Here is a 25,471-nt window from a genome sequence, read left to right as displayed (position 1 = left end):
GTGAGGAAGTAGGTTTAAAACTGAGATGAACAGTGCAAACTGAGTGCAGTGGAGGCAGAATCGATCAACAGACTCGAGAAAGAAGTAGCTATGTTTCTGATGAAAAGTGGGATAAAGGGCTACAGGAAGCAGATAGGAAAGTGGAATTGAGATTAGGATAAGATCAGCCATGATTACGTTAAATGGCAGACTGGGCTTAAAGGGCTGAATTGCTTACTCCAGTTCCTAATTCTTAAAAAGGATGGGCTAGTGTTGGAGGGGGTCCACAGGAGGTTTTACAGAGTGATCACAGGGCTGAAAGGTTGTCTTGTGAGAAACGGTTAAGGACTCAGTGGAGTTTAGAAGGATGAGGGGGGTATCTATTGAGATATATAAAATGCTAAAGAGGATTGATAAGGTGGACACTGCATAGATGTTAACCCTTGTCGGACAGTCTCGAACGAGAGGTAGGTTACAAACTGAGAGGAGTCGAAACTACTCAGTATTAGAGTTATACAATGTGGAAACAGACCCTTTGGTTCAACCAGTCCATGTCATGTTCCCAAACTAAACTAGTCCCACCTGCCTGCGTTTGGCCCATGACCCTCCAAACATTTCTTATTCATGAACTTATCCAAATGTCTTTTAAACATTACAACTCTCTCAAGAGGGTGATGAATCTGTGGAACTCATTGTAGCTGAAGGCTGTGGAAGCCAAATAATTTAGTGTTTTTAAGACAGAGATAGTTGGGTTCTTGATTAGAATTACAATTAGAATTAGCCTTTATTGTTACGTGCATGCAAATAAGTGCAGTGAAAGGTTTGTAACGTCACCTCTCGGCACCGTCTTAGGTACAGGGTACTTGAGCACTTATTACAGACTTGAAAGAATCATAAAAAGTAGTTCAGCATAAGAATTAGCAAGGGGATCAAAGATTACAGGGAGAAGAATGGGGTTGAGAAAGATATCAGTCATGATTGAATCGTGGAGCAGACTCGATGGGCCAAATGGCCTAATTCTATTCCTATGTCTAATGATCTTATATGGAAGATCCTTCATTAGCCCCGGTATAGAAAACAATTGTAGAGGGGTTATATTGGAACAGTACAAATCAATAACTGTGCCACAACTTGAGTACTATGTGCAGTTCTGGTCAGCTCATCATAGAAAGGATGTAATTAAACTAGAGAAGGTACAGGGGAAATTTATGAGCATGTTGCCAAGAGTGTAAAATTTATCTGTTAGGAAACGTTTCATAGGCTGGGACTGTTCTCCTTGGAACATATGAGGATGAAGGGAGTTTTGATTGAGATAGATCTGGATAAAGTGATGGAAAGGGCCTATTTTCTTTGGCAGAAAGATCAGTGACTAGGGATTTAAATAAACAAGTTCTTGACTCATTTAAAAGGTGTCTGGATATGCACTTCAGGTTCCATAACCTGTCAGGCTATGGATCAAATGACCTTTTTCTATGTCATAATCTATGAAATACTTTAACCCTTTTAACATGATATTTTGAGGGGGTGGCAGGGGTCATAATAGGACTCTTGCCACTTTGGTTCAGATGAAGTAACTCTGCAAAAGATGAGGAACTGAATTTGGAAACTTAAAACTTTGAGAGTCTGGCTATACATTGTGCAATTGACAAGCAACAATCGGGGAAATTGGCATCAAAATATCCTGCAACGGAATATTAACTTACAAATTCTTAATACAAAGTGTTAACATTTAAATCACCACTGATTTGTCCCAGATCTTTTACAGTAATTAGAGTACGACCATAACCAGTCGATTCCACAATACAAAATAGAATATGTACAATATATGTAGCAGCAGGTTACTTTGCCAGTGTTTTATTCCGCTTAAAGTGACAGGTCTTCAACATCTTGGAATGAAATATGTTAAAAGAAGTGATTTAATATAATTCGATCATTAAAATACTGAATTCTGTACATGATCAAATGAAGGAGGTCACAAACTTCCATGAGCAGTTGATGTCATTTATTTCACACCGACTCATACTTTACAGCAGTGTCCCCTTCATGCCTATCCCAGGAAAGCAGAGGTCAATTGTAGTGTGCCATTCCTGACCCCAAGTGAGTTACGGGATTGAATTTAGGAACATCCTTAGTCTGTGCTAGTAGGGGGAAGGCTAATGCACAAGAAGGCCAAGCCCATTATTAACTGCCTTAGAATGAACTCATGGTGCATTGGAGTAGTTGATAAAGATGTCCACATATTGACAGATCCTTCTAAACAAAAATCACCCCACATTTAGGGAAGTTTACATTATTTCTACTGAATTTAACTTTCTTCACAGAAAAAGGTGGTAACACTAGACAGGACCTTAAATGGTGCCATTAACAGTGAAGTGAGCCTACGAATGCTTGGGAATCAAGTATTCATAAATTTCTCGGTTATTTCTCATCACTATCTTTCCTGTGGTCTTTAGGGCTACACGTGTGATATTTAGCAGATAATGTGCTGTGTTTCCTGCCTGCTTTGGGTCACCACTCTCACAGTCCTGGTTGAGAAGTGACCCTTAAAGGTAAATCTCAGTTATTGTTGCAGTTTAGCACCTAATTTTCTAGTGCTAGGTCAAAACAGCTCATTTCTGAACAAGTGCAATTCTCTTTGAACAGGGTATCATACTCTACCCTGCATAGCCAAAGTACAACACCTCAACACACTCATAATTTATTCAAGGTTTCCATTCACTTCCTTCGAGTGGTCAACAGCCTATTCAATAATTATTTACAAATAGAATTCTATTTTGTTTATTTGAGAATTTTGTCACAAAAATAAATATTCTCTAGTTACATATGAATCAGACTCATGTTTCATACCTACCTTCAGTTTCTGTAAATCTATTTTAACCTTTAAAAAAATTTTTAAAAAGTGGTATCTAAAATTTTTAATTTTATTTTGGATAAAAATATGTTTGATCGCATTTTCTCCACTAGAGAGAGTAGACATGTAACCTGACAGAGCTCTTTAAACTTCAGGGTTAGATAGGGTAAATGTAGAAAATATTTTTCCATTTACAGATGAAATCAGAACTAAGGGCTATAAACATGAGATGGTCACTGATAAATCCTAAAGGGATTGGGGAGAAATTTATTTTGTCAGAGTGTGGCCAGAATGTGGAACTTGGCATGACAGGTAATACTTGAGGTGAATAGTATAGATGCATTTAAGGTAAAACTAGTTAAATGTAAGTGATAAAGTAACAGAAAGATATGTTGATAGGTAAGATGTAGGATTGTGAGATGCATGAATACCAGCAAGAGTCTGTTGAGCCAAATGGCCTGTTTCTTTGCTGTAAATACAATGCAATCAAGAGGTTCAGTATTGGCAGCAATTTCCAGCTTAGGAGATTCTAAGGGTATTCAGTGTGCATGAGTGAGAAAAGAGGAGGAGAATGTGAGATAGGGCCAGATAAAGGAAATAAAATAGAGGGCAATCTAGACCAAAAATACTAGTATACAACATCAAAAGGCCCAGAGAGATGTGAACTGCTGCTTAACGTGTCACGGCCAGAAAGTGACCAAACAAAACTTCATAATCGTATTCAAGTTTTCAGCTCCCTTGTTTGTAGTGGCTCCAAGCAAAGGATTATTCTCTTACCCTACTGATAAAGATAGCAAGAAGGGGTGGAGGTAGAAGCCAATAAACACAACAATCATCTACCTGCCAAGCTCCCCAAACAGTATTCAGTGAAAGGGGATATGGGGGTAGGGCAGTGGTATTGGAATATCAAAGACATGTGATTCTCCTCTGTATCAGAAGAGTGCTATTGGTGGAAAACATTGTGTGGCTTTTTCCCTCCCCACCTCCAAACTGCTCATATTTAATGGCTGGGCAGGAAGAGGTGGAATGCTACTTTACAAAGACAAACCTTTTCAAAAGAAAATGAAACAGACACTTCGCTTAAACAAAAGGAGAGTATTTTGCAGTTCACATATTGGTCCACTAGTGACATTAATAATGTCCAATAGAAGGACACAGGTAAGATGTCATTATCTCTTCATAAAGTTTAAACATGCAGCACTATACCAGGTTTCCTTCAATCCACTGAACTGTACAAAACAGCTACTGTGTATCAGTCCTTAGTTTTCATTACACTGTACTCAATGATTTAATTTATAATTAAGGTGGACATCAATTGTTTCACTTCATGATAAACAAGATCAGCTCCATATAGCGTTATAATAAATATAAACAAAAACCAGTCAACAACCAAAGCATCACAGGTCAGTTCAGAAACAGCGACATCCTAAATACCCAATGAGTCATTTTTACGGTTTAGAGAACTACATAACTTTTTTTACACTGCACGAAGACAATCAGCACCAAGGAGACAGCACAAAGCCAATAATTAAACAGTAAAAGGCCCAATGAACCCACCAAAATTAAACCTTGTGTTTAATGTAACTATAAAATTTTAAGAAGTGACTTTGACTCGAGCAGCTGTGATTTCCTTGGCTTTTTAATGTATCCTTTAGATGGTCATGATCTCCAGAATGCAGGATGCAAGTAACCCTTTGGCAGAGGAAAGTCTTTTTGCTTCAAGCAATTCTGAAATAGAACGATTAGAAAAATCAATATTAATTTCAAGCAAGGCACGTTTTTTTGAAAATTAATCTGAACAGTTACAAAATTACACCGTAGTCCAATCTTCATGGTCCTTTAGCCACCAGAAAGATGGGCAAGTGCTTTGAATGAATTACCCATAAATTTTATCGCAATCGAAGGCAAATGCCTCTTTTTAACAAAAGCAACTGAAAGAAAACTGCTGATAAGGCAAAGATAAAATTAAGAGTATCATAAAGGATTGTAATATGGAGTTTGAGAACACAGACAACTGACAGTCTCCTGTTCAGTGCATAGAGCATAGAACATTACAGCGCAGTACAGGCCCTTCAGCCCTCGATGTTGCGCCGACCTGTGAAACCAATCTGAAGCCCATCTAACTTAAACTATTCCATTATCATCCATATGTTTATCCAATGACCATTTAAATGCCCTTAAAGTGGGCGAGTCTACTATTTTTGCAGGCAGGGCATTCCATGCCCTTACTACTCTCTGAGTAAAGAACCTACCTCTGACATCTGTCCTATATCTATCACCCCTCAATTTAAAGCTATGTCCCCTCGTGCTAGCCATCACCATCCGAGGAAAAAGGCTCCCACTGTCCACCCTATCTAATCCTCTGATCATCTTGTATGTCTCTATCAAGTCACCTCTTAACCACCTTCTCTCTAACGAAAACAGCCTCAAAACCCTCAGCCTTTCCTCATAAGACCTTCCCTCCATACCAGGCAACATCTTGGTAAATCTCCTCTGCACCCTTTCCAATGCTTCCACATCCTTCCTATAATGCGGTGACCAGAACTATATGCAATACTCCAAGTGCGGCCGCACCAGAGTTTTGTACAGCTGCAACATGACCTCATGGCTCCGAAACTCAATCCCTCTACCAATAAAACCTAACATACCGTACGCCTTCTTAACAACGCTATCAACCTGGGTGGCAACTTTCAGTGATCTATGCACATGGACACCGAGATCTTTCTGCTCGTCCACACTACCAAGAATCTTAACATTAGCCCAGTACTCTGTATTCCTGTTACTCCTTCCAAAGTGAATCACCTCACACTTTTCCGCATTAAACTCCATTTGCCACCTCTCAGCCCAGCTCTGCAGCTTATCTATGTCCCTCTGTAACCTGCAACATCCTTCCGCACTATCCACAACTCCACCGACTTTGGTGTCATCCGCAAATTTACTAACCCATCCTCCTACGCCCTCATCCAGGTCATTTATAAAAATGACAAACAGCAGTGGCCCCAAAACAGATCCTTGAGGTACACCACTAGTAACTGAACTCCAGGATGAACATTTCCCATCAACCACCACCCTCTGTCTTCTTACAGCTAGCCAATTTCTGATCCAAACCGCTAAATCACCCTCAATCCCATGCCTCCGTATTTTCTGCAATAGCCTACCATGGGGAACCTTATCAAACGCTTTACTGAAATCCAAATACACCACATCAACCACTTTACCCTCATCCACTTGTTTGGTCACCTTCTCGAAGAACTCAATGAGGTTTGTGAGGCACGACCTACCCTTCACAAAACCGTGTTGACTATCCCTAATCAAATTATTCCTTTCTAGATGATTATAAATCCTATCTCTTATAATCCTTTCCAACACTTTACCCACAACCGAAGTAAGGCTCACTGGTCTATAATTACCAGGGTTGTCTCTACTCCCCTTCTTGAACAAGGGGACAACATTTGCTAGTCTCCAGTCTTCTGGCACTATTCCTGAAGACAATGACGACATAAAGATCAAAGCCAAAGGCTCTGCAATCTTACAGCACAAAAATGGACCATTTGGTCCAAGCAGGCGTGGGCGACATGGTGGCTCAGTGGTTAGCACTGCTGCTTCACAGCGCCAGGGACCCAGGTTCAATTCCAGCCTCGGGCAACTGTCTGTATGGAATTTGCACATTCTCCCTTTGTCTGCGTGGGTTCCATTTGGGTGCATCCGCTGAGGTTACCATTGAAGGATTCTCCTTCTCAACCTCTCCTGTCACCTAAGGTGTGGTGACCCTAAGGTTAAACCAGCACCAGTCATCTCTCTCTAATGAGAGAGCAGCCCTAAGATGTGGTAAGACTTTGGCAATTTTACCTTTTATTTACGGCCCTAGCTTTGGGTTCACCCACAAACGGAAACACATTCTTTACCCTACACTGCAACTCCTTTTACGATAAGCAGCTCTATTAGGTCACCTTTCAGCCTTCTCTTTTCTTGGGTCTAATCAATCATTAATAATCAAAAATTCAAACCGCTGCAAGCTGTATCATCATAAAGAAATTGTTTATATCTAAAACCCTTGAATTCTAAAAGTAAAAGCTCTAAGCTAACTCCAAACAAAAATACAGATAAACAAAACAAGCTAAACATTATACTGTAAAGGGAATGGCAATGTTGCAAAAAAATGTAGACAAAAGTCTGCAGCATTTGGGGTATAATTAGAATCACTCAGCACAGGAGGTGGTGAGTTAGTCCATCATGCCTTTGTTGGGTTTTGAAGCAGTACCAAGTTAATTCGTCTGCCATGCTCTTTCCCAATGTTTTTTTAAAATTTTTGTTGTTCAAGTATTCATCAAATTCCAGATTATAACAACTTGTTACATATAGAAATTCTCATCTGTGTGCACTGTCCAGAACTCTGTCCAGAGGTTTAATCAGTCATTTGGAAAGCCAGTAAACATTATCAAAAAATGATATTTCCAGGTCTGAGAGGGAGAAAGTACAGAGTGGGATGAGAGCCCACAGTGGTATAATGGGCTGAATGGCTTGCTCCTGTGCTATATTATTGTACAATTCTAAAGAGATTAAGACCAAAAATGCTGCTTTACAACTCTCAAGATGTTCCAGGCTGAGGAGAAACACAAGACTGAGATGCATGATGGGGCTGGAGACTAGGACAGAGAATCTGGGATTGCAACCAAAATGTTTTATGCATGATTTTCAAGGAAAGGAAAGATTATTCAATGACAATGTGCATTCACATAGTCTAGTAAAAATGTAGTAAATCATTGCAGGTACTTTCAGAAGCACTAACAAAATTTGACACCAGAGCACACAAGGAGATATTAGGAGCACTGGGCAGAATGACATGACAGTCCGATAAAACACTGCTTGTGCTGGGGACAAAAATCAGAGACAATAAAATGGAAATGGGAACATTTTATTTATCCAGGGCAAACCATACATTAAATTAGCCCACTCTTGTCAAATAAATAACTATCCCAGTCTTGATGTTTGCCCAGAAACACCACATGCAAATTTAGTGTAGAACTGTGGGTGTGAAGCTACTTAAGAAGTCACCATTATTCAGATATAGCAAGAACTGCAGATGCTGGAGTCAGCCTGAAGCGAAACATCAACTTTCCTGCTCCTCTGATGCAGCCCACCATTATTTAGATAACTGTTCCACCTTGTAAGAATAAAATTGAGACACCCACCAAGCAGTTGAGAAATCAATACCTATTGTATCTTCTCCACCATAGGCAACTGAAGGCACATCTGCCAATGAATCAAATATCAATTGTGTTTAATTACATGCAGCATGAGGGCATCAACTGGAGTTTATCTGAGCTTAAAGAGGACCCTGGTGGTACAGTGGTAATGTATCTACCCCTGGACAAGGAGGTCCGAGTTCAAAATCCGCCTATTCTAAAGATGTGTAATAACATCTCTGATCAGGTTAATTAGAAAACGAATTTGAACTTAAAGAGGTCTTTGATGGCACAGTGGTAGTGTCCATTCTTCTGGGCCAGGAGGCCTGGGCTCAAGTCCCACTTTCTCCAGAGGTGTGTAATAAGATTTTTGATAAGTTTGATTTGAAAATATATTGAGCACAAAGAAAAATCTTGAGGTACAGTGGCAGTGTCCCTATCTCTGTAATCTTTTACAATTAAATGTCTCTCTGCCTCCCTTTCCTATTCAAATCCTATTTGATACTACACCAATAACGTACCTTGGGACATTTTATTAAATTATAAAGATGCTGCATAAACACAAGTGTTGTTGCTGTGAATGGGGGTAGGTTCATATTGTCTGAAATCTCAGATTTGGGATTTAAGAAATTAATTCCACACACAAAAAAAAAGAGCTTTTACCTCCAGGAACTGGCGCAGCCTGATCACAGCCCCAACCTGCCCAGTGCCTGTAACTGCTTCAATCCTACAGAAAGTGAAATAGGTCAAGTAAACACATTTGTTTTTAAAGAAATTATATAAACACAGATTAAAGTACATCTTGTGAACAGCTGTGATAAAACAGAACTGAATTGCATAAAGAATATGACATTTTGGACTACTGAAAATGAGTGAAGTATCTTTTTGGCTGCTTTATGGAAATATAAAAACCAGGATCTAATCTTTGACTTCAAATCTATCTTCCCAAACTTTCACACATCCCTTAATTCCCTTAGTATCCCAAAAAATATCAACATCTGTCTTGAATATACACAATAATAGAGCACCCACAACCTCTGGGACAAAGATTCACAATCCTGAGTGAAGAAATTTCTCACCTTAGTCCTAAAGTGCTAATTACTTACACTGACATTGTAATTCTTTGTTCTAGATACAACAATCTGGAAGAAACTTTAAGTGTTTCAATTAGATCACCTCTCATTTTCTTACAAAGGCCAGTAAATGTAGAGTACTTTACTCAATCTCACTCAACAGGACAATTCCCCCACCAATCAGTTCAAATCAGTACACCCTTTGTTAGGTAAGGAGATCAAAGATTTAGAACAGGCCAGTGGAGTACCACAGTCTGAGAAGCTGCTAAGCCAACAGAAGGAAATGACTTACATGCTTGTGGTACTGTTCATGGCTTCAGGACATTGCAGCGCTTCACAGCCTTCAAAGCATGTTTGAAGTCTATGTCACTGGTGTAATAATGGAAACATGGCAGCCATTTTGCACAAGGCAAGCTCTCACAAGCAGCAAAATGATAATGACCAAATAATCTCCTTTTTCATTATGCTGTTTGAAGGATGAATATTAACCAGAACACCAGGATAACTGCTGTGCTCTTTCAACCAATTTAAGTCAGCTTGAGATTGTGAAAGGGGCTATAGAAGTGCTTTTTCTTAATATCAGTAACTCAAATTGTCTGCAAATTAAAGGCAAAGTGGAATAAACTGTAAATATGGCCACATAATAAGACACTGAGTACATCTTTGTGTGGCCCATGATAGGCCTTCTGCATGTCATAGGGGTCTAAGTAAGGAGGGACCTCACCCATAACCAGTGGAATAGCTAAATTGCTTAGAAAAGATGCGACAGACAAATAGTCTTTTCTTTGCTTTAACCATTCTGTGATTCCTTGATATTGAGATTTTGTTACCTGGGAAAGTAGTCGTTCTTGATCAGGATGATCATCTTCCAGAACTGGTTCTGGTACTTCTTCATCAAGGCATTGCCACAAACCTGTTAGAGAAGGGAATAATGACAGACAGCGAAGGGTTCAGCAAAACATGGTTTCTCAAAGAAATATATAAGTTTACATAGCTCAGTTAAAATCATCTGAGTAATCATTACTATGTCATTTCTTTAACAATCATCCAATTAGTCCCACTCTCCTGGTCTAACCCCATAGTTCTGCATTTTTTTTTAACCTTTTCTTATTTTAAAGGCAAACATAAAATGTCTGTCCCTCATGGAATGCAATTGGCCAAACTACTCGACATTAAGCAAAACACAATTGATTTGAACACTCTAGATAAAATACAACAAAAGAAAGAGAAATTCAGAATAACTTAACTCTATTGGAAAACTCAACAGAATAATAGATACAGTAACTATTACTAATTAACTGTTCCAATACAGTAACACTCCATAAACACACCCCTTAGCAAAAAAGACAAATTCAGACACAGATTCTCACTTGCGGTTCTCCAATCCAGGAGGAAAAACATCAAGAAAACATTCAGAGAGAGTAGCAGCCAGGAGATATTCACTGAAGCTTCCAACTCTGGAGACCCCAATAGCTTCTGATTAAAGCTAAACCTAAAAACCAGAAAGCCTGGTCTGATTGAGCTGGCCACACCCAGTCCACTTCCATTGTTCCAATTAAAAAAAAAACTCCAAGGCCTCACAAGTTATTTACTTTGCACAGACAGCTCGTAACCTCTGCCTTACGACCCCTCTTCAAAAATACCAGGACAAAATAACCTCTTCAAAACCACAGCATTGTCAAATATCCTATTTACTTTTGAAACTGCTTCCACAAGGCTCTCAGGCAGTGCATTCCAGATCTCAACGACTCACTGTATAGATGAAAAAGTTCTCAGCTAACTATTAACTCTTACCAAAATACCTGAAATCTATGTTCTCTAGTTTAACAATACTGCTGCTAGCAAGAAACTGTTTCTCCCTATTAACCCCATCAAAGCCCTCATGATTTTGAATATCTCTATTCAATCGCCTCTTAACTATCTCTGCTTTGACATTCCAGACCCGATACCATTCCAGGAAATCTCCTCTACACTCTTCAGAAGGTCTTAACATCCTGTGTCAACGGTTTCACTTAACTTCCTTGCTTTCGAACACACAATTCACTGCAGATAGTTTCCATTTATTAAGATATTATTTTCACAATTCCCAAGGCTATATAAAATAAACACACAAAAAAAAGGCACAAGGGATTTTGAAGACTTGGGGTCAGGTTTAAACGGGAATCAAAATCCAATTGATGGTCAGTCCTATATTTTTACAAAAAAAACTTTCATCTCTACTTTAAATTTCCTTCTGTTTAATATTTCCAGTATGTTGAATTTTGAAGTCCATTTACTGAGTGCTAAGTAGTACATAAAATATTGGTCATTATTTACAGAATTGTATTGCAAAGCCTCCCCCCGTTCCAAATCAAAGTTAAAATATGTAACAAATGATAACATGATAAAGTGACCAACCATCTGAATCTTGTTTGTTGCAAACACCACCTCCATCATGATCCAGACAACAACTCACTGATAATAGCAGAATGAGAAAAGTTCTAGCATCAAAATTTGAACCAATGATATGTTTCAATAGATTTATGTAAGTATGCCACTTTAATTTGCAAAGCATAATTTTCATGCCAAAGAATAAGACTCCCTTTGCAAAACAAGGTATGAAACACAACAATCAGCCCAAGTATGATTGGAGTCAACATCAATAACATGCACTCATATAGCACCTTTAACGTAGCAAATCAGCCCAAGCTGCTACACGAAATGGCACCATCGAGTTGTATCCAATCTGAAATATAAAATGGTTAAGCAAGGTGGATGAAGGGAGTGTAAAACAGAAAAGTTTTGATTTTGAATGTGGGGAGAAAAATAGCAAAAGGGGTTTAGGAAGAGAATTAATTCCAGTGAAGGCTATGCCATTAGTTGTAGATTGAGACAGGGCAGCAGGGTGTGGGAAGAGAGTATTCTTATCCAAGGTGCAAAAGTAGAGGTTACAGGGTTGCAGAGTTAAGGTACAGCAAGGTCTTTTAACCAGGAATAAGGAGAATAACATGAACTTTCAGAGGCATGGGAAGGCAGTGAAGCTTAGCAAGAGATTGCTGTTAACAGCATGTAGAAAACCACAAGACACAGAAGCAGAAGGAAGGCAGTCAGCCTATCAAGACTGATCTGAAAACTTTCCTGCCTTTTCCCCATAATCAGTGAGAAAAATCAAGGTTAAAAATCTTGTCAATCTCAGCTTTGAGTACTTTTAACAACCAAGCCTCTACAGCCATCTGCAAGAAATAATTTCACAAATTCACTACCCTCAGTCAACCACATTGCTGTGCGTTTGGAGTCACAAGTGGGCCAGATTTCTCATCAAAAGTCCTCATGATTTGGGATCAGGTTTAAACGGGAATCAAAATCCAATTGATGGTCAGTCCTATACTTTTACAAAAAAAACTTTCATCTCTACTTTAAACTTTCTTCGGTTTAATATGGCAGATTTCTTTCCTGAAGGACATTAGTGAACTAGGCGGGTTTTTCCAACAATTGACAACAGTTTCACGATCACCATTAGATCCTTAATTCCAGGTTTGTAGCCTGAATTCAAATTCCTCCTGTGATGGTGGCATTTGAACCCAAGTCCCTGGAACAACACCTTGGTCTCTGCATTAACAGTCTAGCAATAATATGATCATGCCATCCATCGACTGCGATTCTGAAATGCCCCCCTTTATCTCAACTCTGTTTATTAGTTAGCCAATTTTCTGTCCACCCTAAAATACCACAACCAACACCATGGGTTCTTATCTTATTTTGTCTAATGTGTGTTACCTTATCAAATGCCTTCTATAAATCTATACATATTACATCTACTGGTTACTATTAATGATCCTCCTTTCTATCTCAGTCAGGTATGATTTTCCCTTCGGGAAGTCATGATGACTCAATGTAGAAGGTGGCGGCTTAGTGGCATCATTGTTACACTCTACAGCATTAATCCAGAAACTCAGCTAATGTTCTGGGGACTCGGGTTCAAATCCTGCCATGGCAGAAGGTGGAATTTGATTTCAATAATAAAAATAATCTGTAATTAAGAATCTACTAAGGACCATGAAACCACTGCTGATTGTTAGAAAAACCCAGTTGGCTCACTAATGTCCTCCAGGGAAGGAAATCTGCCATCCTCACCTGATCTGGCCTATATGTGGGTCCAGACACACGGCAATGTGGTTGACTCTTAACTGCCCTCTGAAATGGCCTAGCAAGTCACTTGTATAAATCACTACGAAGTCTCAACAAGGCAATGAAACTGGACAGACCACCTAGCATTGCTCTAGCATCTGAAAAGACAATGGCAGAAACAACCCTGTCAATGCAAACCTCCTTACTAACATCTGGGCACTAGTGCCAAAATTGCAAGGTTTGATTCTCATAGATCATAGAATCCCTACAGTGTGGAAACAGGCCATTTGGCCCAACAGGTCCACACCACCCCTCCAAAGAGCATCCCACCCAGACCCATTCCCCTACCCTTTCCCTGTAACCAGGCATTTCCCATGTCTAATCCGCCTAACTTATACATCCCTGGACACTACAGGCAATTTAGCATGGCTAATCCACCTAACCCACACGTCTTCGGACTGTGGGAGGAAACTGGAGCATCCGGAGGAAACCCATGCAGACACGGGGAGAATGTGCAAACGCCACACAGTCAGTCGCCCAAGGGCGGAATCGAACCCGGGTCCCTAGCGCTGTGAGGCAGCAGTGCTCACCACTGAGCCACCTTGCTGCCCAAATTCTGTAAGCATGACTATGTCCCAGACACAATCATTACCATCCCTGTTTATGTCGTGTGCCAGGACATGTGGCAGGACAGACCCAACAGTGATGGCAGTGCAATGGTTTACAGTCGGGAGACAGGAGTCCTCAACATTGACTCCGGACCCCAGGAAATCTCATGGTTTTAAGTGAAACATTGGCAAGGAAACCTCCTGCTAATTACCGTGTACTGTTTTCCAACAGGTGATGAATCAGCACTCCTCCATGCTTGACAACATTTGGAGGAAGCACCAAGGATGCAAAATGTACTGTGGATGGAGGATTTTGATGTCCACCAAAAGCGGCTCGGCAGTAGCACTACTGATCGAGTTGGTGGGGTCCCAAAGGACAAAGCCGCTAGAGAGTCTGTGGTGACTGAACCAGCAAGATGGAAAAACATATTTGATCTTATCCTCACTGCAGACGCACCTGCCCATGATAGTATAAGAGCAGCCACTGCACTGTCCTTGTGGAGATGAAGACCCACCTTCACATTGAGAATACATTGTGTTGTGTGGCACTATCATTCTGCTAAATGGGACAGATTCGAATTTTTCTAGCAATTCCAGACTGCATATCCATGAGGCCCTGTGGGCCATCAACAGCAGCAGAATTATACTCCAGCACAATTTGCAACCCCATGGCCTGGCATATACCCATCTCAATAATTACCACCATGCCAGAGATTTGGTTCAATGGAGTGGGCAGGAGGGCATGCCAGGAGCAGCACCAGGCATACCTATAAAATGTGTCAACCAAAGCTACCAAACAGGACTATTTGCTTGCCAAACAGCATAAGCAGCAAGTGATAAACAAAATTAAGCAACCCCACAATGAATGGATCAGATCCGAGCTCTGTAACCCTGCCACATCCAGTCTTGAATGGTGGTGGGCAATTAAATAACTCACTGGAGGAAGCAGCTCCACAAAAATCCCCATCCTCAGGTGATGGAAGAGTCCGATACATCAGTGCAAAAGATGAGGTTGAAGCATTCACAGCAATCTTCAGCCAGAAGTGCCAAGTGGATGATCCATCTTGGCCTCCTCCAGTGGTTCCCAGCATGATAGATGCGAGTCTTCAGCCAATGCAATTCACTCCACGTGATATCAAGAAACGGTTGGAGGCTATGGGCCCTGACAACATTCTGCCAATGGTACTGAAGACTTGTCAACCAGAACTTTCCACTCCCCTAGCCATGCTCTTCCAGTAAACTTACAACATTGGTATCTACCCGCCAATGTGGAAATTTATCCAGGTATGTCCTGTACACAAAAAAGCAGGGAAAATCCAAGCTGGCCAATTACAGCCCCGTCAGTCCACTCCTGATCATCAGAAAAGTGATCGAAGCTGTCATCAACAGCTCTATCGAGCAGCACCTGTTCAGCAATAATCTGCTCAGTGATGCCCAGTTTGGGTTCCGCCAGGGCCACTCAACTCCTGACCTCATTATAGCCTCGTCTCAAACATGGACAGCTGAAATACAGCTCTTTTGTCTGAGGTGAGAGTGACTGCCCTAAATATCAAGGCTGCATTCAACCACAGGAGTTTCAGGGAGCCCTAGCAAAAGTGGAATCAATGGGTATTTAGGAAGGGGCAAATTCTTCACTGGCACATAGGAAGACAGTTATTGGAGGCCAGGCATCTCAGCTCCAGTACAACGCTGCAGGAGTTCCTCAGGATCATGATGTGGCCCAACTATCTTCAGCTGCTTCAGCAATGACCTTCCGTCCATCATAGGGTCAGAAGTGGGGATGTTCACTGATGATTGCACAATATTGAGCACCATTCGCAACTCCTCAGATACTGAAGCAGTCCATGTTCAAATGCAACAAGAGCTGGAGAATATCCAGGCTTGGGTTGACAAGTGGCAAAATAATATTCATGCCACACAAATGCCAGGCAATGAATGTCTCCATTAAGATACAACATAACACTGCCCCTTAACATTCAACGGTTACTATCACTGAATTCCGCCCCCCACTGTTAACGTTGCTGGTCAGAGACTAGGAACACCGCACCGAGTAACTTACTTCTTGACTCGCCAAAGCTTGTCCACCATCTACACGGCACAAGCCAGCAGTGTGTGCCCTTATATGTTATGATCTGCCTGTGCTACACGCAAAACAAAACTTTTCACTGTAGTTAGGTACATGTGACAACAATAAATCAAATCAAAATCAAGTCACTTGCCTGGATGAGTGCAACTTCAACAACATACAAGCAGCATGACACCATCCAGGATAATGCAGTCTACTTGACTGGCATCGCATCCACATATGCTTGGTAGAAGTGGTGTTTACTATCTATAAGATGCACTGCAGAAATTCAGCAAAGATCCTCAGACAGCACCTTCCAATCACACGACCACTTCCATCTAGAAGGACAAGGGCAGCAGATACACAGGAACCCCACTGCCCACAAGATCCCCTCCATGTCACTCACCATCCTCACTTGGAAATATGTCACTGTTTTTTCACTGATGCTGGGTCAAAATACTGGAATTCTCTCCCTAAGGGCATGGTGTGTCAACCAACAGCAAATGGACTGCAGCAGTTCAAGAAGGTAGCTCACCACCACCTTCTCAAGGGCCATGAGGGATGGATGATAAATGCTGGCCAGCCAGCAACCACGTCCCATGAACAAATTAAAAAAAAATACATGAATGTGAATCAGAAATGGTAATGTGGCACTAATGTCACTACTCTAGATACTTAGGCTCATGCTCCAGAGACGTAATGTAAAAACTCACCTCAGCTGGTGAAATTAAGTTTCAGTAAGAATGACAATGAAACAAACATTAATTGACATAAAAACCTTATCCGGTTAATTCATGATCTTTAGGCAAGAAAACCTGCTTTTCTTACCCAGTCTGCATGTGACTCCAGACCTACAGCAATGTGTTTAACTCTTAACTACCATCTGAAATGGCCTAGCAAGCAACTCCATTGTAGTACTTAAAGATGGGCAAAAGATCAGCCTTGCCAGTGACAAAAATATCCCAAAGAATTTTTCAACAAGTTAACTTGCTGAATTTCAGAGACACTTAAAAATAGTAGATACAGAGTAAAGTGTCAAAGGGAGGACACCAGAGAATGACAGGGCATTGCAAACAGCACTATACCTCTAAGAAGTCATACAGCAGTGTTGCGGTAATGTCAGCCAATGGTTCCATGTTCAACATCTGAGCCAGCCAGTGCCAAGCGTGATTCAGCCCATGAGGATGCTCCTAAGCAAAGAAGAAACAATGATTAAATAGTGATCACGTGCCAACTTCAATCATTTGAAAGGCTCAAAAAAAAAAAAAAAATACTGACTAGGCTATGGCTCTTTGAAATAAGGTTGAACTGTAAAGTAATTAGGAACATAAAGGTTTACAAAGCAAAAGCTCATGATAGCATTGCAGGGAAGCTATTCATGTAATGATGTCCAGGGTGGGACACAAAGGGACAGTGTATAAACATGAAAAAGCAGCATATAGAGTCAAATTACAGAGAAAAATAGGCACAATTAATGTCTCTTAAATGCAAGTAGTAATTAGAATATAATATATGAATGAACAGTACACAGAGGTTAATGGCTACAATCTTATATCCATTACAGAGACATTGTTACAAGGAGATCAAAGCTGGGTATGTGAGTTTTTGAAAGGACAAGCAAGAAGGAAAAGGTGGTGGGGTAGCTTTGTTAATAATGGGCAGAATGCGTACAATAGAAGGAAATTTTCTTAGATCCAAACAACAAATGGGGAGACAACACTGGCAGGAATAGTCCTCAGGCCCCTAACAGTAACTACATTGTAGGACAGAGAATAAATCAGGAGATGATGAGGGACGCAAAAAAAAAGCTGTACATTAATCATGTGAGACTTCAAACTTCATAACTTCATGTAGATTGGGAAAGTCAGACTGATACATGTAGCCACAAGGAGCAATTTATAGTATATTTGGGATAGTTTCCTAGAAAAATATGTTGCAAATCCAACCAAGGTCAGGCTATTTTAATCCTGGTAATATGTAATAAAGCAGGGTTTCATAAATGATCGCAGAGTAAATATTCCCCACGAAAACAGTGACCATAACATGATTAAAACTTAGCATTCAGTTTGAGAGGGAGAAACTTTAATCAGAAACAACTGTACTCAACTTAAATAAGAATAATTACAAAGGAACAAGGGCAGAGTTGGCTGGTATGAACTTGAAAAGAAATCCAGCAAAGATGGTTGAGGAACAGTGCCAGATGTTTATGATATATCCCAATGAGAAAGAGGATTCTGCTAAGGGGATAAGATAACCATGGTAAACCAAGAAAATTAAGGATGGTATCAAATTGAAAGAAAAGTAAACATACAATGTAGCAAATTCAGTATTAAACCAGAAGATTGGAAAAGTTTTAAAGATAAATGATGACCAAACAAATTACAGAAGGGGTGAAAATCAATCATAAGGGCAAATTAACAAGTTACATAAAAATAGATACCAAGAGCTTCTTTAAAAATGTAAAAAGGAAAGACAGGCCAAAGTTAACATAGGCCCCTTAGAGAATCAGACTGGGAAAAAATTGATGGGGACTCAGGAAAAAGCAGATGGGTCAAATAAATAATTTGCATCAATCTTCACAGTAAAGGACATTAAAGCATTCCAAAAATGCTAAACCAAGGGCAAAGGGAGGGTAGGAAATAAATGCAATAACTATCACGGAAAAAAGTGTCAGGGAAACTAATAGAGCCAATGACCAATAATTCCCCTGGACCTAATGGGTTGCATCCTAGGATATTGAAGGAAGGAGCTACAGAGACAGTGATTGCAGTGGTTGCACTGGTAGCAATCTTCCCAACATCTTTAATTTCTGGAAAAGTCCCAGGTGATTGGAAAACTGCCAATGTAACACCCTTATTCAAAAAGGCACAGGAGACAAAGCAAACAGCAAATGAAGGCTATGAACTTAATGTCTGTCACTGATAAAATGCTACAGTCTATTTTAAAGAATACAATACCAGGGCATTTAGAAACAAAATATAATCAAGCAGAGTCAGCATGACTTCACGAATGGGAAATCATGCCTGACAAATTTATTACAATTCTTTAAGAAGGGTAACAAACAGAATAGATAAAGGGGAATCAGCAGGAACCAGTTGGAATCCAAAAGGCATTCAATAAGGTACTACACACAAGGCTACTAATAAGAACCCATGGTGTTGGGGAAAGTAAATTAGCATGCTTGGGAGATTGGCTAAATAATAGCAGACAGCATCTTGGGATAAGGGGGGTATTTTCAGGATGGTAACTTGCAACTAGTACTAAAGGGATCAGTGCTGGGCCACAATTAGTTCTAAATATACTAATAACTTGAATGAGGAAGGTGAATGCATTATCGCCAAGTTTACAGATGACACAAAAATAAGTTCTAATGCAAATAGGGAGGATACCACAGCGTCTATAGAAAGATTATAGACAGGTTGATTGGGCAAAGATTCCTAGGAGGCTTGACAGGGTGGGTGCTGAGAGATTTGTTTCCACATGTTGGAGCGTCCCGGACCAGAGTGCTTAGCCTTAGAATAAGGGGTGACCCATTCAAGTCAGAGATGAGGAGGAACTTCTTCTCTCAGGAGTGTAGTGAATCTTTGTGGAATTCTTTACTACAGAGATAACTAGGTTGGGTCATTAAGTATATTCAAGACTGATCACAGCAAGGGAATCAAGGGGAATGGGGGAAAAAGTAGGAAAATGGAATGGAAGATTATCAGATCAGCCGTGATTTCATTGAATGGCAGCGGAGACTTGAGGGGCAAAATAGCCTACCTCTGTGGCCTTCACTTGTAGCAATGCTTGAGACAAACAGCATAAACATCTTTCAGGTGGAAAGAAATTAAGTACCATGGAGAAAGGAATATACCAATAGAGTTTGAAGAGATGGGTTGAGGTGCATGTGGAGGAAAATACCAGTTAAAAAAATTTCGTAATGTGGCCTGTTTTGGGCTGTCCACTCTATGCAATTTATCAAGTATCACATCATGAAATTTCACACTTTTTAAAAAAATAGTGGCAGGGAGGCACTGAGCAGACTAATTGAAGTAGGGAAGCAAATTAATTATGTGGCAGATGTGGAAGGATAGGTCAATCCCTCAGAAAGCAAGAACATCTTCTTAATCTGGAAAAAAGAACACGGCACTAATATAAATCTCAATACAGAGTCATTAAACTTGTTATTTTATCCATATTAAGAGCTGTTGTGTGTGGAGACAAACATAAGTCACTGTATCAATAATCCTGATTCCATTCCAGCCCTTCCCAATAGTCCAAGTAGCCAAAACAAGATCAGATAATTAAACAAAATAACACATTTGCAAACAGTTTATCGGCAGTAAAATGATACCACAAGTGAAGATTATATCTATCAGAAAAAGATTGAATAGGTTACTTTCTCTAAAAAGACTGAAAGAGTGACCTAAGCTGGCCTTACCAGAAACGCTCACATTCCATGAAAGAATAAGAAAATATCTTTAAGGTTGTGAAAGGGTTCAAAAGAGTAGACGTAAAGATGTTTCCATTCACTAGGTAAACCAGAACTAAGGGCCATCAATGTAAAACAAAAAAAAACCCAATAAGGAAATTCACCAGAAATGCTTTACCCAGAGAGTGGTGAGAATGTGAAACACGCTACCATACAGTAGCGGAGACAAATGGCATAGCTGCATTTTAGGGGATGCTGGACAAACATGAAAAGGGAATAGAATGATGTGTTGGTATGCAGAGAAGAAGAACAGGAGGTACAAAATGGGAGGTGTAGGCCATTCAGCTTGAGTCTGTGCTGTTATTCAATAAGACCATAGCTAGTTGTGGCTTTAACTCCACCCTTCCTGCCCTCCATAAGCTTCAGCTTCTACGTCAATCAAATATCTGTCCAACTCAGCCTTGAAAATATTTAATGACCCAACCTCCACTGCTCTCTCAGGAAGAGAATTTCATAGTTTCTTTCAGGATTATTAGCCTACTTCCTCAGCTCAGTATTAAATCCCTATTTTTAAGCAGACGTCCTCAGATCTAGATTCCACACTAGGGCAAACATACTTTCAACATCAACCCTATGAAGCTCCCTCAGGATCTTATATGTTTCAAAAAGACCATCCCTCATTCTTTAAAAACCAACTAGTACAGCCCCAAAATCACTCAAATATAAACTTTGTATCCCATTGTAACTCAATGCATGTCAGGTTGGCTCAGATTTGGACGGCACTAGCTTGCGTTTGAGAAAATGAAATGTAGCATTTAGTTACTGCACATACTGCTTGCTTTGATCCATATGGCCATCTTAACAGTATAATTGCTGCATACAGACGAATCATGCCAGACATCCGCTTCAGAAAGTTGTCCTGCTGCTCAACACCATTGTCCAGCACTCGATACCCCAGTAACCTACAGGAGAAAAAGGATCAGACTTTAATTGCACACTAAGAGTAGGTATCCAAATCTCCCATGCCTTTTCTCACTACTGCATGATGCATAAAGAATAGGAACACAAAGTCAAATTATCCCACATCAAACCCATGCTTCTAGTGGAATGAGGATGAATCAAAGTAAACTGCCTATATGAACAAATACAAAAAAAGTTAACTTTGGACAGAAAGACAAGACCCCAAATCACATGGACAAGATAAAGTGAAAAAAAAAATTGACCTTTGGTTAAATCATGAAAATAGGATTATTTAGCGCTGATATAGGACCATTCAGCCCATTAATTCTGTTCTGCCATTTACCTGAAATTCTACAAACAATTCTGAAACAAGTGGGGGAATTATGGTACCATTCCAGGAAGCTGGGCCCAAGAAATGGCCTCCTTTATTAATCTTCTCATTTTAAGATGAAAAACCAGAAGAGAGCGAGGAAAAAAACAAAATTTAAGAAGAAACTGGAAGAAGGCTACAAGTAAATACAGAATGTGAAATAAATGTCACATTTGTTATAGCCAGAAACTATTCATTCTCAGAGCAAACTGGTGAACAAAATCACAGCCAATCAATGCCTGAACTTCCTCAGGGTCATGACCACTTGCAACCTGTGAACTACTAAAAAAAATTACACAGGGAAGTCAAATGAAAAAAAAAAAGTATTTTCTTCTCTGAAGTAAAACAACTCTGCATAGAAAGAGTCAAAGCAGAAAACTGGCAATTTTGAGAAGCATCTTCCAATTGGCAGATTTGAAATACCAGATTGGCTTCAACTAATAGCTACCTGGTAGATAGAAACAGACATCAGATCAATTATGTTAGCAATTTTGAGGGTGTAATGCTGTTCACAGAATTCTACCTTTGGTATTCTTCTTTTGGTTGTCCGTCTTTCCATGAAGGGAAAAACGGTACTGCGTAGGGGCACTTTCGGTGCAAGTGGGCCAAGAAAAGATCTCCAACCTTCGGGTGAAACTCCCAGATGCCTGAAGCAACCACTGCTATTGGAAATGCAGCTTCATGGTGAGATGCCACTTCTTCCTCCCCTTGTTTCTGTGGGCAATAATGGAGAAAAACAGGGTTAAAAATCAAAACAGATGCTTTACACCTGCCTTTCCATTTGAGGCTGAGGACATTTTATACCTGCCTTGAACCTTTTAAATACAACATAGAAGGTGAACCCAATTTCTATAATCTTCAGATGGTCCAGGTCTCAAAGTAAACTCAATATACTTATTTAAAGGTGACGAATGGAGCCAAATCTGTTATAATTTGGAATGGAATGCCTGAAAGCAGACCATAAGCAGATTCATTAGTAACTTGTAAAAGAGAATTAGATAAATATTTGAAGGAAAACAATTTACAGGGAGATGGGAAAGAGCAAAGGTGTGGGATTGGAATGGGTAGCTCTATCTTGGAACTGATACAGACATATGGGTGGAACGTCCACTTTTTATGCTGCATCATATTAGGATACTATGAAACTGATGTTTTAATCTAATTTAGTATCATATATAGCAACTAGGTACAATAAAGATACATCACATCTCTCAAACTGTTTTAGATACAATGAATGATTTATTATTATCACATTGCCAATTTGCCTGCCATGCTGCACAAAGTATGATCCCATAAAACAGACAACTAAATTGGGATTGGCGGAATTGAGTGAGGAAAGAATGATTTTTTTTTCTGGTAGGGACTCCAAAGGGAGATGAGATGAAATGAGAGATTCAAATCCTGCTGAATAATTCAGATCACTGGAAGTATACAAGTAAGTTGCCTGTCCATTACTGGTAAAGACAATAAATTAAGATGAACCCTAAAAAGCAAGGAACAAAGAGTTAATTATTTTGCGGCTCAGCCGGTAACACACATGGAATCCACAATCTTTGAGCAAACTATGTGTCACTTCAAAAGCTTGAGCAAATGCTCAAAAGGACATTTCCAGTGCAGTGCTAAGAGAAAGCTGCACTGCCAGAGGAGCAGCCTTTCAAATGAGATATTAAATTGAAGTACAATCTGGCTTCTTAGTTAGATGGAGAAGATTTTACTGCACTATTTTGAGAGGAGCAGGTGAGTTCCCCTTGGTGTTCTGGCCAACGTTTATCCGTAAACTTTAAGAGAAAATCTGGTCATTTACCCCATTACTGTTTCTGGGAGCTTCCTATGTTCAGAATAACTTCCATATTTTCTGTACCACAACAATGAATGCACCTCAAAAATACTTCATTCACTCACCACAAATTTTTCTGCTAGTTTGTAACAGACAAAATCCTTCCCTTGTGGGTGTTGAGAAATTGCCACCATCTTCCCACCTGATGATATTTGTTTACCCAACAGCAGATTATTGATTTTTTCAAAGATTTCACGCAGGTGAGACCCTGAAGAGAAAAGCGTGGAGAAACAATTTTAATTACCTTTCGTACTTCAGACATGAATATACTAGAATTGAAGATCATTTACTATGTGCAGCATTTTCCTGAAGAGCCAAAATATTTTTTAAATATTAAAACCTATACAAGTCCAAGTTTTACCTTCACACTGCATTACTAAATTAGTTTTACTCTATTAATGAGGCCACCAATATTTTTGACAGCCCTCATTCTACAAGGTAAATACAGAGGATGATAGTCACTCAGTTGGAGAAGGACTTAGATCTTGTAATTAAATAGGTCAGTAGATGTCAGGTCTGCAATTTCAGATTTACACATCCATTGTGGTTCAGCAATTGTAACAGTAAGCTCTTAAATTTAGTCACTAATCTGCACTGAGTAAGGGCATCTCAGCCAGGGTACAAATAGGAGTACGAAACCTCCTCCCACTTCTGGAGAATGCAGGCCAGGTTTCTGATATAAACAGACCCCTCTTCCTACAAGGGGTGCACGTGCAAACTCCAGAGGGTAGCACAGACCAGCCTCAATTGTCTTTTTATGCCTTTCTCCTTTCAATCTTTGATCAGTAAAGATTATAAATATTCACCCAGAGGAAACTTCCATTTGAGCATAATGCAGAAAGGTGACTACCCCTTCTAGAACTACACGACTCCTGAAAGAAGTTGATACCTCCAAGAAACAAGGGATGCAAGAGGAGAAAATGAAAAGAGAAAATTACTATGAGATAATGAAACCAAAAGTGGACATGTGGTGAAGATGGCAGAAGGACTTCAGGGAAGTGACCAGTGAGAAGGAGGAAGAAGAATACTAAATACATAAATTATACCATTATTAAGTAGACAATTCAAGTCTCAGGGATGACCCTCACTAACCTGCGATGGAGGAGATCTGACCAACAGGAATGGTTGCAGCTTTTTGAAGGTCCATTTTAATCTTCTTCACCTAGAAATGGATGCACATGCAAGCAGTTTTATAAATATCTCATTATTAAATGGAAGGAAAGTTTTAAAAAATTATTGCGTTTGTTTGTAACCCGTCTTTCCCTTACATGGCAAGTCTACAAATAGTCTAGCAAACTGCTTTAGAGCATCCTATGCTTTAGGATGCCAATAATGATCAGATGAATTAGTTGGTAGGAAGTCTTCAAGTAGAAGCTTCAAGGCTATCCTGTGGAATGAGATGCCCTGGATACCCCTCCCCAACCCTCGGTTACCATCATCACACTATCCGTCTTGGAAGGTGAAAGCCTCCAATTCTCAAGAATTGGGGTAAACACTGCCATTTAAAGAAAGACACCCGTTTGCCCCTCAAAAGCAAACATGAATTCTAGTTCTACCATTTTTTCTATACAGGAATCCATGTCCCAACAATATCTGTGGTGTCTAGAGTTACCCGAATTATACTAGAGGTAAAACTGCTAATTTAGGGGAATAAGTTATTTAGAATAGACCTGTATTCCCTCAGGTATAGAAGATTAAGGTGTGATTTGTTTGAAGTGTTTAGGATGATTAAAAGAATTGATGATAGAGTAGAGAGAGGGGAAACTATTACCTCTTTGGGGTAGAGAGGGATTTGTAGGATGGGTGAGGGTGCAGAGCTGGTGGGCAAGGCTAGAACAAATAAATAAGCTTCAAATTAGAACTACTAGATTGCTGGAACAGAGATAGTAGGAACTGCAGATGCTGGAGAATCCGAGACAACAAGGTGCAGGGCTGGATGAACACAGCAGGCCAAGCAGCATCATCATAGGAGCATGCTGCTATGCTGCTGCTTGGCCTGCTGTGTTCATCCAGCCCTGCAC

At 40.0% G+C, this 25,471-nt stretch overlaps 2 protein-coding genes across 4 annotated transcripts in view; both read right to left on the bottom strand.

The window, feature by feature from the left end:
- The window catches only part of odf2a (outer dense fiber of sperm tails 2a), a 143,885-nt gene that overhangs the window by 33,706 nt on the left and 84,708 nt on the right, over positions 1-25,471 (bottom strand). The gene's annotated exons all lie outside the window — the stretch shown is intronic.
- Positions 1,960-24,619, bottom strand: LOC109933763 (GLE1 RNA export mediator). 2 transcript variants are annotated; one of them, XM_048613739.1, is made up of 8 exons: positions 24,543-24,619; positions 23,516-23,658; positions 22,137-22,327; positions 21,116-21,245; positions 16,955-17,059; positions 9,920-10,002; positions 8,680-8,743; positions 1,960-4,558 (listed from the first exon to the last, which is right to left on the bottom strand). In XM_048613739.1, the coding sequence occupies exons 1-8, from the start codon at positions 24,595-24,597 to the stop codon at positions 4,490-4,492; spliced, it is 840 nt and encodes a 279-aa protein (XP_048469696.1). In that variant the 5' UTR covers positions 24,598-24,619; the 3' UTR covers positions 1,960-4,489. The 2 variants fall into 2 exon arrangements, 1 of the variants encoding a protein (XP_048469696.1); XR_007265072.1 differs by lacking the exon at positions 1,960-4,558 and adding an exon at positions 11,753-11,814 and having other exon boundaries at positions 8,708-8,743.

This window comes from Rhincodon typus, chromosome 28, assembly GCF_021869965.1.
Source record: "Rhincodon typus isolate 14 chromosome 28, sRhiTyp1.1, whole genome shotgun sequence".
Taxonomy (NCBI): Eukaryota; Metazoa; Chordata; class Chondrichthyes; order Orectolobiformes; family Rhincodontidae; genus Rhincodon; species Rhincodon typus.
The sequence above is the reverse complement of the archived record's forward strand: the minus strand, read 5'-3'. Positions and strand labels throughout refer to the sequence as shown.

Bases quoted from the DNA above. Each gene is read 5' to 3' on its own strand.
- LOC109933763 (XM_048613739.1), bottom strand. From the start codon at position 24,597: ATGGACCTTCAAAAAGCTGCAACCATTCCTGTTGGTCAGATCTCCTCC. The intron at 23,659-24,542 runs GTTAGTGAGGGT...TTTTCTCTTCAG, and splicing joins TCAGATCTCCTCCATCGCAG to GGTCTCACCTGCGTGAAATC. The intron at 10,003-16,954 runs GTATAGTGCTGT...CTTCTCTAACAG, and splicing joins TGCTGTATGACTTCTTAGAG to GTTTGTGGCAATGCCTTGAT.